Consider the following 15,913-nt stretch of genomic DNA (forward strand, 5'->3'; position numbering starts at 1 on the left):
CCCAACGTCCTTCTTCAATATTAGGTATTTGTGCAAAATTTCAAGCGGCTTGCTGTACGAGTTCGACCGCTATCGGGATTTCGACAGACGGACGGACATGACTATTTCGAATCAGAACGTCGAGACGATCAAGAATATATGTACTTAATGGGGTCCTAGATCAATATTTCGAAGTGTTACAAACGGAATGACTAGATTAGTAAACCCCAGTCCTATGGTGGTGGGTATAAAAAAGCAATATGTTTCAACACAACTCATTGTTCGACTAAATCGGGCCATAAATGGGCCTTATACAACAGGTTGCCGTTATGACTATGGCAATCAAAACCTCATGATTTTTGTTATGATTTTTTTTTCTCCTCCAGTTTTTAATGAAAAACTTCGTTAATTGAATTTTATTTCGATTTTACCCTTAGCAGTATTAACCCCAAATGCTTTCAAGGTTTTTAAAAACAGTTTAATGAATATTAAGTGTTCAAGTAGTTCAACATAACCCCCTCACAGAATGCATTTGCTGTGCCCCTCTTGAGAAGAAGAGTAAAATTTAGTTGTATCGTTAATTTGTTCCAACTTTGAGTTTTTCGTTTTCATTGTGGAGTTGTACGTAGTAGTTGATGTTATTGTTAGTGCTGGCATGTTGGCGTTTTTGTCGGCTGTTGCTGTTCTGTTTCGGTTCTTGTGTTGAAATACCGACCGACAGACCGACATTGCTTAATATACAACAGGCATTAAAAAGTTAATATGAACATACTTATGCTAGCAGTTATGAAGTCAAAAAGTGTATTTAACTTTTTCGTAAACGAGTACCACCTACTAAAGAACACACTCGCAAACACACACTCACACTCACACACACACATTAACATACACATTTGTTTGGCGAACATTACCCATTGCATGCATGGATATTTGAAACACTTATGCATGGATAGACTCACATATGCGTTTACACACCCCCACAAATGATTTTGTTTTTGTAATCGCATGAATTGTTGTAGTTGTTGGTGCTGCTTTGGCTGTGAAAATCCTGACCCACATATAAACACCCGCATTATACAGATGAATAACAAGAGCTCAAACATCGTTATATACAACATGCTTTAGGTACACTGGGTCGTATCGAATGAAGAACAAGTAGCAAATTAAAGCGCCTTAAGTTCGGACGGGTCTAATCTTATATACTCCACCATGGATGACAGCTATATCACGTTAAAAACCGATTTGAACCATACTTAACATAGTTGTTGAAAGTCATACCAAAACGACACGTCCAAAATTTTAGCCAAATCGGATAAGAATTGCGGCCTCTAGAAGCTGAAGAAGACTAATAGGGAGATCGGTTTGTATGGGAGCTGTATCAAAACATGGGCCGATTTAGCCCATTTACAATCCAATCTGACCTGGGTCTCAAGAAGTAGACTTGGGAGATCAGGTTATAGACCTATTTGAACCACTCGTACCATGGATGTTGCAAATCATAATAAAGCATTCCGCGCAAAATTTCTGCCAAATTATATACCTTTGCTAATAGGATTAGGGAGGAGGTATTAGATGTGACGATATGTTCGGAAAATCTAATCGATGAGGTTCATGATTGGAGGGTCTCGTTGGAACACTCTTTCTCTGACCATCGCTACAATAGGTTTAGAATAGCACGGCCAGCTCCGAATCCGATAAGCTTCCGGGATAAGTTTAAAACCAACTGGACCAGATTCGGAAGGCTACTCAGAAGAAGACTTGGGCAAGATAATATGGATTGTTCAAGCATAGAAGACATTGACGAAAATGTCAACAGGATTAAGACTGCAATGGTGGGGTCCCACGAAGATAGTTGTCCTCTTCGGGAAAGGAAATCAGCTCAAGAAAAACCCTGAATGACCGGGGAGATTCGCTATATTGGGAAAGAGGTCAGCAGGCTTTTTAATAGAGCACGTCATAAAAAAGCGGAAGTTTATTGGGATGTATATAACACAGCGCTCAAGGAATGCAACCAGAGCGGCAAAATGTGCTTCCTGAAAGCTTTTCTGTGAACAGGTCGATAACGTTAATGACGCCGCCTGGATAAAAAAATTTCTCTCAAAAACCCATGTCCAAACTGAAACTTTAGTAGACGATATGGGAGTGAGAGCGGAGACAACGGAGGACATGTTGAGGCTGTTGATGAAAACCACAGTCCCCACAGGATACGTGGGGACTCACGGAGACACTGGAATCTTGGAATAATGATGTTGATCGAAGGTTTATATGTACGGAATTTATGGTGAAGGAATCCTTGAGGAGCTTCAAACTATTTAAGTCACCCGGACCTGATGGAACATTTCCGGCGTTACTACAGGAAGGGTCAGACTATTTGGCGCCTCATCTGACCGAAATTTTCACAGCGTGCCTAGGAATTGCAAATATACTCCGAAAGCCTGGCAGGCAAGGCAAGGGTGGTGTTTATACCTAAGCCCGGAAAGGCAAGTTATGCGACACCAAAGGCCTATAGGAACGTATTGTGGATAAAGAGTAGGACATCCAGCGAACTGCTCAAATACAAACAGCATGCCTATGTCAAAGGAAGGTCGGTGGAGACTGCCCTGCACGAGGTTGTGCATGAAATAGACGAATCCTTCGATGCCAAAACGTACACCATGGCGGTATGCATTGACTTGGAGGGGGTTTTTAAGAATGTGCGGACCGACACACTGATACAATCCTTAGACCAGTACCAGGTGGACACGATCCTTAGAGACTAGATAAACCATGTGCAAATGGAACAGTTGGATAAATTGTGTATCCCATGGCATAAATATAAGGGAGAAAGTGGCAGAGGGCACGCCACAGGGGGCATTTTACTCACCCACTCCTATGGGAGACCACCATAAAAGACCTATTACGGATGCTGAATGAGGAGGGATTTGAACCCGTGCTACGCAGGCGATGTTATAATACATCTAAAGGGCCGAAAGGGTCTTGCATATGCCATATGACTGGGCTAGACACAGAGGTGTCAATGATAACCCAGAGAAGACTGAAATATGCCTGTTCACGAGGAAGACGAAGTTGGGCCAATATAACGTACCACGTTTCCTCAATAAGATGATTTCGAGCGACGTGACGACGGATCCAGTCGTTCAGCCTTATAGAAAAACATTCCAAAATCTGCGCTACGGTGACCTGGTAGGATTCATTGTTCGCTAGCTCATCTATTCAAGACCCAAGACGACAGATTAATAGTTCGTAGTCACCGTACTTCGTAGAATCATAAGGCAACAGTTGCCGATTGTTTGCCAACAGAGCTTTTAAGGACCAAAAGCGAAAAGATTACAGTGTGTAGGTATCAAAGCTCGTAGAATAACAAGGCAGCGGTTGCCTATGGGTTTCCAGTTGAGCTTTCTAAGACCAAATGCGACAGAATAATGGTTCATAGACATCATAGTTCATAGAATAACAATGCGTCAGTTGCCGATGGGTTGCCGGCTGAGAGTTTAAGTCAAATCAGACAGGATTATATATCGTGGACAGCAGGTGTCGACGGGTTGCAAGCTGTGTTGGATATCGGGAGATCTACAATAACCCGCTGTTCCAAATTTTAGTGCAATCGGACAATAGAAACTGATTTTATGGGCTAAATCGGTAGATCCGTCTATACTGCAGCTATATCTAAATATAGTCCGATCTAACCCATTAGTCGGATGTCATGAGCTTAAAACAATTTATTGTTTAAATATTTAGCGCAATCGGATAATAAATGCAGCCCTTATGGTTTTCAGAAGTTATGCTTACTCAGCCCCAGTGTAACCGACGTCCTGTTCCGCGTAAAACCCAGTCACAGGGCCTTTGGTAACCTGCAACCTACAGCATTAGCTAATGCCTCATTTGCGCGGTCATCAATGAAGGGGTCCAACTCGCTCCAAGAAGCCCCAACAGAGAGGGTTTGAACTCGTGTTACGATCTGCGCTTATTACCCATCCATTCCCAGCCCATCTCAACTCCAACTTTTTTTCCGCCCATCACTTTTTGGTCCGCAAGCCAACGGAGAATTTCCCAAGGGTTCGAAAAAGCTCTTAGCTATTTCTAACCAATGTCAATGCGGTCTTACATGGCCCGACGCCAGAGCCTTCAGAGTCGCCTGACTGCCCCCATCGACAACGTCTTCAGTTTACAACTACATAGTTTTCTCTATTTCATCGCTTATAACATATAGCGCGGCCTATCTAGTGGTTCCTTCTTGGCCTAAAGCTATTTTATGCTAGGTTACGTTTAAGTGGACTTATGCCTTCAGACTCACATAGACGTTTTCAAACATAGATGTTTTCCAACGGTTAAACCCAACCACACTAAAGAGCCCAACAACTTGCGAACATCCGCTAATCAAAAAAGTTCTCAAAGAAAGAAACTCCGTCTGGTTGCCAGCAGACGTTTTATAGGCTCTCACACATCAGATGTTTTATAGTATCTTCTTTCTCCACGTCCTCACAGCTTCCGCAACCTTCAGTCTGTCAGCATGTGACTGAGATGTCTGTTCTAGCCAGCGATGGCAAAGCACTATACCTCTTCAAGTCTAGATTAGACCAGATAATTTTGAAATTTTCACAAACCACCCTTTGTGACCATCTATCATTCGTTGCCCTTTGGACCTGTTCTTGAGGACTTATCTAACATGTCGCTATTATGACATCTTAAATAACATTCGCGTTTTGTCAAATATTCAGTACGCGCTCTGTGGTTAACGAAGATGTGTTGTGTGGAGGGGACAAGGCCATCATGTTCCATCATTAACCGGATTGTTGTACACATGCGTATTGTATGGAAGATTGAGACGTCAGTGCGCTAATTGGGCCTTATTAGTGTGGCTTTAGTTCTAAAAAATCCACCATGGCTCCCATATTCTAACAACGCCATCTTTTGGAGAAGGTACTCATTTCAAGTACGACCGATCTATTATAGAAATATCCAAAACGTACTGAGATATTAATATGATGCATATTACACCCGCACTCGAAGCGATGTGTGCCAAATGTGTTTTGAATGTGTTGGCATACATATGCACCCACATGTGTGTATGAAAGGCTGTATAAGAAACCAGTTCCCTCAACCCCCTGGCTTCGCATCAAGGAATGGCATAGTTTTCCCTTGTCTTCTATCTGGACACAATACACAGCCACAAACGCTGTAACGGATGTTTGTTAGACACATTTGCACACTCACACTTCGTCGAAATCCACATACTCGCACACACACACACTCTTGGCAAGAAGCAAGAAAAAAAAAACAACAACACATACTCATATACAATGTATTTAATTTATAAGCAAAACGCATAAATTTGACAGTAAATAGGCAAAAAAAAAAGTAGAAATAGCAAACGAAATGTTAAGGAAGATCCACACATCAACTGAAAATGGAAGGGTAGCAGCAGTATGTAAAGTGGGCAGAAATGAAAATAAAGTGTGGGCGAAATGAGGCGAAGAAGTAGACTTCACTGAGTTAAAGCCAGCAACTGGGCTTAGGAATAACGAAATAGCAGAGTTGAGAGATGGAGAGAGAGAAAGAGAAAAGTTCTAGGATTCCTAGCACGTTTACATCTTTAACGCCATATGTTGGATTTTTAATACATTTCCTATTCAATGGGTGGGTTAACATTTCTCTTGCACGCACACACACACACACACACATGCATATACACTGGCACATAAAATAAATGGGTTTTAGTGTCCTATTCTGGCCATCTTTTGAATTTGGCCAAAAACTGCCTAGGAGGAGAAGAAAACACACACAGCTGGAATAAAATAGCAACAATACATGTACCACCACTACAACCATACTCCAAAAGTTAAAGAGCGAGAAAATAAAGAAAACATGAATGGCATAGCGCAAGTATTTTTTGGGCGTAAGTTATTCAATATAGGAATAAATTTATATGTTTTAGTTAATATATGCTGTTTATCCTTTATCTTCATCTTTGGTTCAAATACCCAAACACATACATGTAGAGGACACGTAAGGAACCATATGAGCAGTATGCACGGCATTAGGTCAACAATTAAGTTCTAATTTTTTTGAAATTTAGCTTTTATAACCATTGTGGAGGGTAAAGACAGTGGGAATTAGTTGACGTTGCTTTAAAAAACAATCTGGAAAATATCCCTCAGTCTAGTGAATCCGATATATCTCCTTGAGCTTATAATTAACACCGTTTGTTAGTCAGTTATAGTTTTGAACAAGTAAAAAGAAGTCATAACGAAACACGTCATGCAAAATTTCAGCCAAATCGGATAAGAATTACGGCCTACAGAGGCTCAAAAAGTTAAGATTCAATATCGGTTTATATGGCAGCTTTATCAGGTCATAGACCGATTAAAACCATACCTATTACAATTGTTGGAAGTCATAACAAAGTACTCCATGCAAAATTTCAGCTAAATCGGATAGGAATTGCGCCCTCTAGAGGTTCAAGAAGTCAAGACCCCAGATCGGTTTATGTCATAGCTATATCAGCTTATGGACCGTTTTCAACCATACTTAGAATAGTTATTGGAAGTCATAAAAAAACACCTCATGCAAAATTTCAGCCAAATCGGATAAGAATTACGGCCTCTAGTGGTTCAAGAAGTCAAGATTCAAGATTGGTTTATATGGCAGCTATATGAAACAAGTAAACAAGGCGTTAAGTTCGACAAAGTCGAACTTTGGATACCCACCATCTCGGGTATATATGCACAACTCATTGTTCAATTTTGTACAATAAAATCAGACAATAAGTGCGCCTTTTATGGGTCCAAGACCTTAAATCGAGAGATTGGTCTATATGGCAGCTATATCCAAATCTGGACCGATCTGTCCCAAATTGCAGTAAGATATCGAGGGGTCTAATACAGCTCACTATCCCAAATTTTGGCGAAATCGGACAGTAAATGTGGCTTTCATGAGCCTAAAACCTTAAATCGACAGATCGGTCTATATGGCAGCCATGTGCGAATCTGGACCGATCTGAGCCAAATTGTAGAAATATGTCGAGGGGCCTAACACAACTCACTGTTCCAAATTTCGGTGAAATCTGGCAATAAATGCGCCTTCTATAGGCCCAAGACCTTAAATCGAGAGATCGGTCTATATGGCAGCTTTATCTAAATCTGGACCGATCTGAGCCAAGTTGTAGAAATATGTCGGGGGCCTAACACAACTCACTGTCCCGAATTTCGATGAAATCTGGCAGTAAATGCGCCTTCTATAGGCCCAACACCTTAAATCGAGAGATCGGTCTATATGGCAGCTATATCCGAATCTGGACCGATTTGAGCCAAATGTCCCAAATTTCGGCGAAATCGGACAACAAATGCGCCTTTTATGGGTCCAAAACCTTAATTCGAGAGATCGGTCTATATGGCAGCTAATCCAAATTTTCGTAATCTACTCCCGAATACCTTTTATTTGAATCCCACATTATCTTCGTACGGTTTGGGTTTTCGGCCTTCCCTGTTTGTAATTGCACCCAATAATAATATTTGTACTCTATTCTCGAATACCTTTCATTTGAGACCCATATTGTCCCGATGGGTCCACTTTGATTTTGGGTGGTACTTTTGGTGCGGTTTTGGGCTTGGGGCTACTTCCTAGGCATCAATTTTTGACATCATATTCGTATTCTACTCCTGAACTCCTCTCATTTTTTTTTTTTTTTTTTTTTTTTTTTTTTTTTTTTTTTTTGTTTATTAATTCATTAAATATATTTATTACAAAATTATATTAGTGCCTCAGCGCCAAAAGGCATTACAGAGGCTAGTTGGCTGGTTCTTACAAAATAATGAAAATTTTTTTTATGTTTATACATATTTTAAAGACAAAAGAAAATCTTGCGTATATATATAGTGAAGCAAAGTTATACGAAATGAGTTTTTATATGATTATTTATATACCAGAAGCATAGTTTATTACCGAATTGTTTACAAAAGATTGTCAAGGTTCAATAAAATGTGTTCTTTTAACAACATCTTGAATATAGAAATTCTAGTACATGATTTAACAGCATTTGGCAAATTATTAAATTCGTTGGAGCCGGAAAATTCAATACGTTGCTTTGTTGTCTCCGTGCGGCATAACGGTATTCGCAAAAGTTGATTATTTCTCGTATTAAATGAATTTTGATTTCTCCTAAAGCAAATTGTATGATGACCTATGTTGTTCAAACATTTGTAAACGTAAAGAATTGTTTGGAATTTATAAATACCATGTACAGGTAATACATTGGGAAAAAGGTTGCAAAATAAAGAACGCGTCGGATAACTGAGTGGCACGCCTGCCACACATTTCAAAGATTTATTTTGGAGTCGCTGCAAAGACCTCAGCTCTGAACTTTGCCTATATCCATAAATAATTGCCATATAATTCAGTTGGCTTTGAATTAAGGATTGATATAAAAGAAATTTCGTGTTGTGATCAAAGGCGTACCTAAATTTAAACAATATACCAATAACGGAAGACAGTTTCGATTTTAGGTATCTAATGTGCATGTCCCAGGTGAGATTTGATTGCAAGTAGATACCCAAATATTTTATCGAGTTAACTTCCTGCAATTCTTGACCGTCAACTCTAATGTTAAATCCTGGCTCAAAATTTCTTTGAGGACGAAAGCGTATTAATTTCGTTTTCGACCGATTAATAAAAAGTCTATTGATTCGCATATATTCAAATACAAGTGCAACATCACGCTCTATATAGCACCTTGCAGTCGATTCTAGTTTATACGGATATAACAAACACAAGTCGTCGGCGTACATAAATAATTTACCGGTCAATTGTAATTTATTCAGGTCATTTATGTATGTCAAAAACAGTAGGGGGCCTAATACACTACCTTGAGGCACTCCATAATCCACTGAAGCCAGTTCACTCTTGCAGTCCTGTACCTGAACAAATTGTTTCCTATTTCGCAAATAAGAAGCAAACAATTCTAATTCATTGCCACAAATACCATAATATCCCAGTTTTCCCAAAAGAATGTCATGTTCAATCATGTCGAAGGCTTTCGATAAATCGAAGAAAATACCAACAACGCCGGTGTTACCTTTATCCAATAAATTACACATATAATTTTGGACATTGACTACCGCTTCCTCGGTTCCACAACCTTTCCTGAACCCGAACTGATTGTCACATAGAATATTATTGGTCTCGAAGTATATAGAAATTTGACGACCAATAATCCTTTCAAAAATGTTATTAACGACTGGTAACACTGATATCGGTCGGAAGTTATTAATACCTAGAGTTTTTTTCCCCTTTGGTATTGGAATAACCCTATGGATTTTCAAAATGTCAGGATACATTTTCGTATCAACCATGCTATTAAATATGTCAACCAGGTGCGGCGCGATATTCCTAGTACATACCTTTATCGCCTTTGAGGAGACCCTATCATGTCCACAACTTTTATTCAATGATAAATTTGATATTTCTATTTCAATCTCTTCAAGAGTAGTATAACGCAGTGTGAATAAACATTGGTAGTGTGCCAATGTACCCAAAGAATTAAAGTGATCAGACTGTTCAACTGGAATTGCACGTTTCAAGTCCTGAACTGACTTCAAAAAATGTTGGTTCATTATCTCAGCTTTATCCAGATCATTGTCCAAAGAATTACCAGCACTGTCAGCAAAATTAATGTCCTTTTCACAATTTCTCCCTAAAGTGTCATTCAAGAATCTCCAAGTTCTTTTCGAATCATTCTGGAAATTTTTTAAGTTAACAACATAATAATTATTCATAGATTCCTTGTGGGCCTTTCGAATAACTTTGCTTATCCCTTTCAGTTGACTATTTATACGAATATTATTCCGATCCCTTCTTCTTAGTTTCAGTAGTCGATTCTTGTATTCTATCAGTTTGAGTAAATTCCCATTAAGCCAAGGAGATATTTTAGATCTAAGTGATGTACTGCGATCTCTTGAAATCGTTGAGTTATCAATCGCCAATTGAATGTGCCCTATCAAATTTTCTGCATCTACCGATGGGTCACCGATGCAGGAAAATGATCCAAAACTTCCTTCGGCTGATCTCTTTAACATTTCATAATCACATTTAGAAAAAACATTTTGTACGGCGTTTTGAATCTGATAAATGGAATCAATAGCACAAAATATAATGTTATGATCACTCAAATTACATTCTACGGAATAAATACTTAAGGGATTTCTAACATTGGTGTAAACATGGTCAAGACTTGCGTTACTATGGGGCCGCGTCACCAAAGTGTGACAATTTCTCAAATCAAAATTTAGCAGCATATTGGAAACATCATCAAAAGACACATCGAGTGCATCTATATTCGCATCACCGAAAAAAACTATTGGATTTCTAGCATACAAATTTAGTATTTTCTCCAAAAAATTCATAAAATTTAATCTGTTGCATTTTGGTGATTTATAATACGAGACGATGGCAAGAGGTTTCCCTTGGATTTTAAAGTCACTTAGCTTTAAAACAATAGAATCTATAAAACCCAAACTTTCACATTGTACGTCTAAAACTTGTAGATGCTCCCTTATAAATACCGAAGTACCACCATATCCGTCGGATCGGCAACAATGTATGACTTTATAGCCTGGTATGTTGTAAATTTGTGCAACATCGCTACTAAACCAAGTCTCTTGAACAGCAAGAACTGCAGGTAATATACGTAAGCTACTAATTAAAGACCGAAATTTGTTAAATTTCGCAATTGACGATATGCTTCTGATATTCACAGATAAAATATTAAAATGATTTATATTTAAATTGCTTGCTGAATTGAAAGAATTTATGCTTGAAAAATAATTATTTGACATTATAAAATAGAGAAATTAATTTAAACAAAAAATTTAAGAAAAAGGTATTAAATATCTACCAATTTTAGGATGGCGACTCATAGTCATTATCTGAACCCTCATCAACATTTTGAACATGAACCGAACGTCGTTGATTTGGTTTAAATGTTGCAGATTCACGTAATAATTTATCGACATCATCTTCATTTTTAATTAATCTCGGCTTAGATAACCCTCCACATTTTCCCGAGCGATCAACTTTGATTTTAGGCAGCACTTTTGGGGCGGCTTTGAGCTTGGAAAGGGTCCCTAGATACTTGGAATACCTGTACTCTGGAATACCTTTCATGGGATTCCTATTGTGCCCCAATCGATCCACTTTTGATTTTGGCCGCTATTTTTGGGACGGTTTTGGGCTTGGGCGGCTCCCTAGAAACTTGGATCCAACTTTTAATATCATATTCATACTTTACTCAGAAATACCTTTCATTGTAGTTCTATATTGTCCCGATCGGTCCACTTTTTATTTTGGACGTTACTCTTGGGGCAACGCCCTAGGTATTTGGATCCAATTTTTAACACCAAATTCGTATTCTACTCCCGACAACCTTTCATTTGATTTACATATTGTCCCGGTTGGTTAATTTTTGTTCTGGGCGCTATTTTTGGGATGGTTTTGGGCTTGGGTACTTTGGTACTTGGACCCAATTTGTATTATTATATTCTCTTCTTCTTCTTCACTACTTCCATATATCTTTCATTTGAGTCCCATATAGTTCCGATTGGTCCACTTTTGATTTTGGGCTCAACTTTTGGGGCACTTTTGGGCCTGGGCTGCCTCCTAGGTATATGGACCCAACTTTTAATACCATATTCGTGTTTAACTTCTAAACACCTTTCATTTGAGTCCCATATTGTTCAATTCAGTCAATATGTCCTGCTGCGGAGTTTTGTGGGGTGCGAAGGCGCCTCAGACACCAAGGTATAAACTTTTATGCCAGGTTTGTACTCTTCTTTCAAATACCTTTCATTTGATACCTATATTGCCCAAAGTGGTAAAAGTGTCCTCTTGAGTGGGGGTTTGGGGTGGGGGACCCTCTCGACACTTAGGGTTAAGTTGTTATGCCAAGTTCGTACTCTACTCTTAAATATCTATTATTTAATACCCATATTACCCAAAGCAGTAAAAGTGTCCTGATGGGTGGTGTTTTTGAGGGTGGGTGACCCCCCCCCCCCCAACACATAGTGTGACATTTTCTCTACACTTTAATACCTTTCATTTGATACCCATATTGTCCAAATCGTTAAAAATGTCCGTTTGGGTGAGTTTTGGGATGGGGCAGTAAAAGTGTCCTGTTGAGTGGTGTTTTTGGGGAAGGGGGACTCCCCCATCCCCCCTACTCGATACTTAGGGTGAAATTTCTATGCCAAGGTCTTACGCTACTTTTAAATACCTTTCATTTGATACCTATATTGTCCCAATCGGTAAAAGTGTCCTGTTGGGTGGTGTTTTAGGGGTGGGTGACCCCCCCGATACTCAGTGTGAAATGTTTATGCCAAGTTCGTAATCTACACTTAAATACCTTTCATTTGATACCCATATTATACCAATCGGTAAAAATGCCCGTTTTGGTGGGTTTTGTGATGGGGCGTCCCCCCCAGGTTATTTGACGATTAAATTTTACACCAATTTTGTGTTTTAGGGGTATCATAATGTGACATATAAAATTTCGCTTAAATCGGTGGACCCATCTCCGAGATCTGGCGTTTTTGAAAATGGTAGTAAGTGGGAGGGTCCGTCCCCCTCGGATATTCAAAAATTTAGTACCCTATTTTCAACGGGGGCTCAAACACTAACATCTTTGAAAATTTCATGAAAATAGGTTCAGTCGTTTTTGGGTCTATCCAGAACAGGCAAATTAACAAACAAACCGCAAAACTTTCATTATACCTACCACCTTAGGATGGGGGTCTACAAACCTAATCATTCCGTTTGTAACACCTCGAAATATTGATCTAGGACCACATAAAGTATATAAATTCTTGATCGTCTTGACATCCTGAGTCCATCTAGCCATGTCCGTCCGTCCGTCTGTCTACCGAATTCACGATACAGTCGAACGCGTAAAGCTAGCCGCTTGAAATTTTGCACAGATACTTATTATTGATGGGATGCCACCGTAGCGCAGAGGTTAGCATGTCCGGCTATGTTGCTGAACGCCTGGGTTCGAATCCTGGCGAGACCATCAGAAAAAATTTTCAGCGATGGTTTCCCCCTCTTAATGCTGGCAACATTTGTGAGGTACTATGACATGTAACTACTTCTCTCCAAAGAGGCGTCACACTGCGGCAAGCCGTTCGGACTCGGCTATAAAAAGGAGGCCCCTTATCATTGAGCTTAAACTGCACCCATTAATATGTGAGAAGTTGGCCCCTGTGAGGTACTATGACATGTAAAACTTCTCTCCAAAGAGGCGTCACACTGCGGCAAGCCGTTCGGACTCGGCTATAAAAAGAAGGCCCCTTATCATTGAGCTTAAACCGCACCCATTAATATGGGAGAAGTTTGCCTTTGTTCCTTAGTGGAATGTTCATGGGTAAAATTTGCATTTTACTTCATATTGATGTAGGCTGTTGGGAATTGGAAATGGGCCATATCGGTTCAAATTTTAATATAGCTTCCATATAAACCGATCTCCCGATTTGACTTCTTGAGCCCCTGGAAGCCACAATTTTTGTCCAATGTGGCTGAAATTTTGCACATAGTGTTCTGTTATGACTCCCCACAACTGTGCTCAGCACGGTCCAAATCGGTCTATAACCTCATATAGCTCCCATATAAACCGATCTCCCGATTTGACTTCTTGAGCCTTGCGGCTTTCAGGAGCTCAATATTTCAAATCAGAAAATACATCGATATAGGTTATATACGGATATACACCGATAAAGTCCAAAGACGACATAATGACTGAAAGTTGTAACACAACACTGCCTGCAATATTTCAGTTAAATTGGATAGCAGTTGCGGATTCCTCGGTCTTAATATGTCAAATCAGTAGATCGGTTTATAAGGGAGATATATTCAAACGCTATCCTTACGCGTTCGACCGCTATCGGTATATGGACAGACGGACGAACATGGCGGGATCGGCATAGAAAGTTAAGACTATAAAAAATATAAGTAAATAGTGACAAAGGTGTTGATGAAGATACATGGCATGGCATCAGAAATCATGATCCACTAGCCAGTCAAATTGTCTTGAATAATAACACACACTTGCTTAACTTTAAAAAGTTCTTTGCTGTGCTATTCTTTGAAAAGAAAGCATTGAATAGATCACGATGTGCCAGATGTTCGAGAAATCGAGATAATTATATACCCTATGGGATCACAGATCAATATTTCAAGGTCTTACCAACGGAATGACTTGATTTGATTACTTTATTCAGATTTTATTCACTAACTTAAGCCTGTTGAAATGCCAAAATGTTATTCCCATATATTCCAAGTGTAAGCGTATGCCTATTTGATGTAATTTTTTCCATGTTTTACCATCTGCAAGCTATCTACTTCCTACCCCCATCCCTTTGATAGCTCAATGCTATAGTACCATGATTTCCAATAGGAAATAGTTTGCGAGTGGAAATAAATTTTATTCTTGGCAACCAAACAAAACACGTATTGATGTATCCGTTTTTCTTTGAGCAGCGTGTGAGTTGGTTGTTCATGGTTCCGCTGGCAGTGATGATGATGATGGTGTTGGCATCCATTGCCAAAAACCACCAGGACACAATGTCTTTGTGGGCTGTGGGAGAGCAAGCAGCCTCTGAGGGTAGTAGCCTAAGACCAATGTGAAGTGTTGCTGTAATCTTGCCCCAAACCATGAGAAATTCTAGAAATCATCACCATCGTCATGTTTCGAAAGACGAATGAATGAATGAATGTCTTGACACATGACTACTCGCAACCAGCCAAGCAACCAACCAACCATACCTACATACATCATCAACAATTCAAATAATGCCTTTACAACACATTCGCACATGGTAATTACATAATTTACAATAACAAATAAACAAACATTCTAGTGGCAGCAGTTCTCCTCAAGTGTGAATGGGTTGGTTGGCTTAGGGGTTGGAGTGCAATACAATGTGAGAATGTGGGTGTAAGCCACCGAAAAAAAAGGATTGTGCCGTAGAACATGTTTCATGGAAATGGGACAAGCTAACAAAACAAACCGCACAGCACCGCACCATGTGTGACATACATGTACAAGATGTATGGTTTTAAATTAGAACTTCTTTCGTTAGAGGAAGGGGGTATACATTTGTTGTGAGTATGGGGAATGAAGACAAAGAGGCACCCATTCTAAACTTTAATGAGAAAACCCATGGCATACTTTAAAAAACTTCCCTGGTAAAGAGCATTAAATTGGGTGAAAATGGAGTGGAGTAAACGAAAATTGGTTTCATAGAAAATGTTGCCATAATTTTCGTATCTTTGAACATTTTTCAAAATTTGATTTTTACAAAAAAAAAAAATTTCATTACAGGTTAGGTTAAGTTAGGTTGAAAAGAGGGTGCGCATATTAATCCGCTCCAAGAAAGTAATGGCGACAACCAGAAGTAAAAATCTGATGAACATATGTATGGGAGCTATGTCTAGATCTGAAACGATTTTGAACAAACTTCTCAGATATTGTGGCGGTTGTCGAGGAAAGCGTTGTACAAAGTTTTGGCAAGATAGGACCAGTAATGTCGACAGTCATAAGAAAGTCTCTCCTGCCATATTACTAGAAAATCGGTTAACAAATGAGCACTTGATGGCAATATTTCTCAAAATCGGATGAACATATATATGGGAGCTATATCTAAATCTGAAACGTGGCAGTTGTCGAGGAAAGCGTTGTACAAAGTTTTGGCAAGATTGGCCAATAAATGCGTCCCTCCTGCCAAATTACGAGAAAATCGGTTAACAAATGAGCACTTTATTGCAATATTTCTCAAAATCGGGCGAACATATATATGGGAGCTATATCTAAATCTGAAACGATTTCGAACAATCTTCTCAGATATTGTGGCAGTTGTCGAGGAAAGCGTTGTACAAAGTTTTGGCAAGTTTGGTC

The 15,913-nt window shown here is 39.3% G+C and overlaps 1 protein-coding gene across 1 annotated transcript; it reads right to left on the reverse strand.

The window, feature by feature from the left end:
• Positions 1 to 556: 556 nt before the first annotated feature.
• LOC131994844 (uncharacterized) lies at positions 557 to 14,672 on the reverse strand. Its single transcript, XM_059361769.1, has 5 exons — positions 14,366 to 14,672; positions 8,774 to 10,765; positions 8,000 to 8,158; positions 4,274 to 4,352; positions 557 to 710 (listed from the first exon to the last, which is right to left on the reverse strand). The coding sequence occupies exons 1-5, from the start codon at positions 14,670 to 14,672 to the stop codon at positions 557 to 559; spliced, it is 2,691 nt and encodes an 896-aa protein (XP_059217752.1).
• Positions 14,673 to 15,913: the final 1,241 nt, after the last annotated feature.

Source organism: Stomoxys calcitrans, chromosome 2, assembly GCF_963082655.1.
Source record: "Stomoxys calcitrans chromosome 2, idStoCalc2.1, whole genome shotgun sequence".
Taxonomy (NCBI): Eukaryota; Metazoa; Arthropoda; class Insecta; order Diptera; family Muscidae; genus Stomoxys; species Stomoxys calcitrans.

Bases quoted from the DNA above. Each gene is read 5' to 3' on its own strand.
- LOC131994844 (XM_059361769.1), bottom strand. From the start codon at position 14,672: ATGGTTTGGGGCAAGATTACAGCAACACTTCACATTGGTCTTAGGCTA. The intron at 10,766-14,365 runs GTAGGAAGTAGA...CTTTCAATTCAG, and splicing joins GAGCTATCAAAGGGATGGGG to CAAGCAATTTAAATATAAAT. The intron at 4,353-7,999 runs GTACTAGAATTT...TTTTTTGATTAG, and splicing joins GCCAAATGCTGTTAAATCAT to CGGATGTTCGCAAGTTGTTG.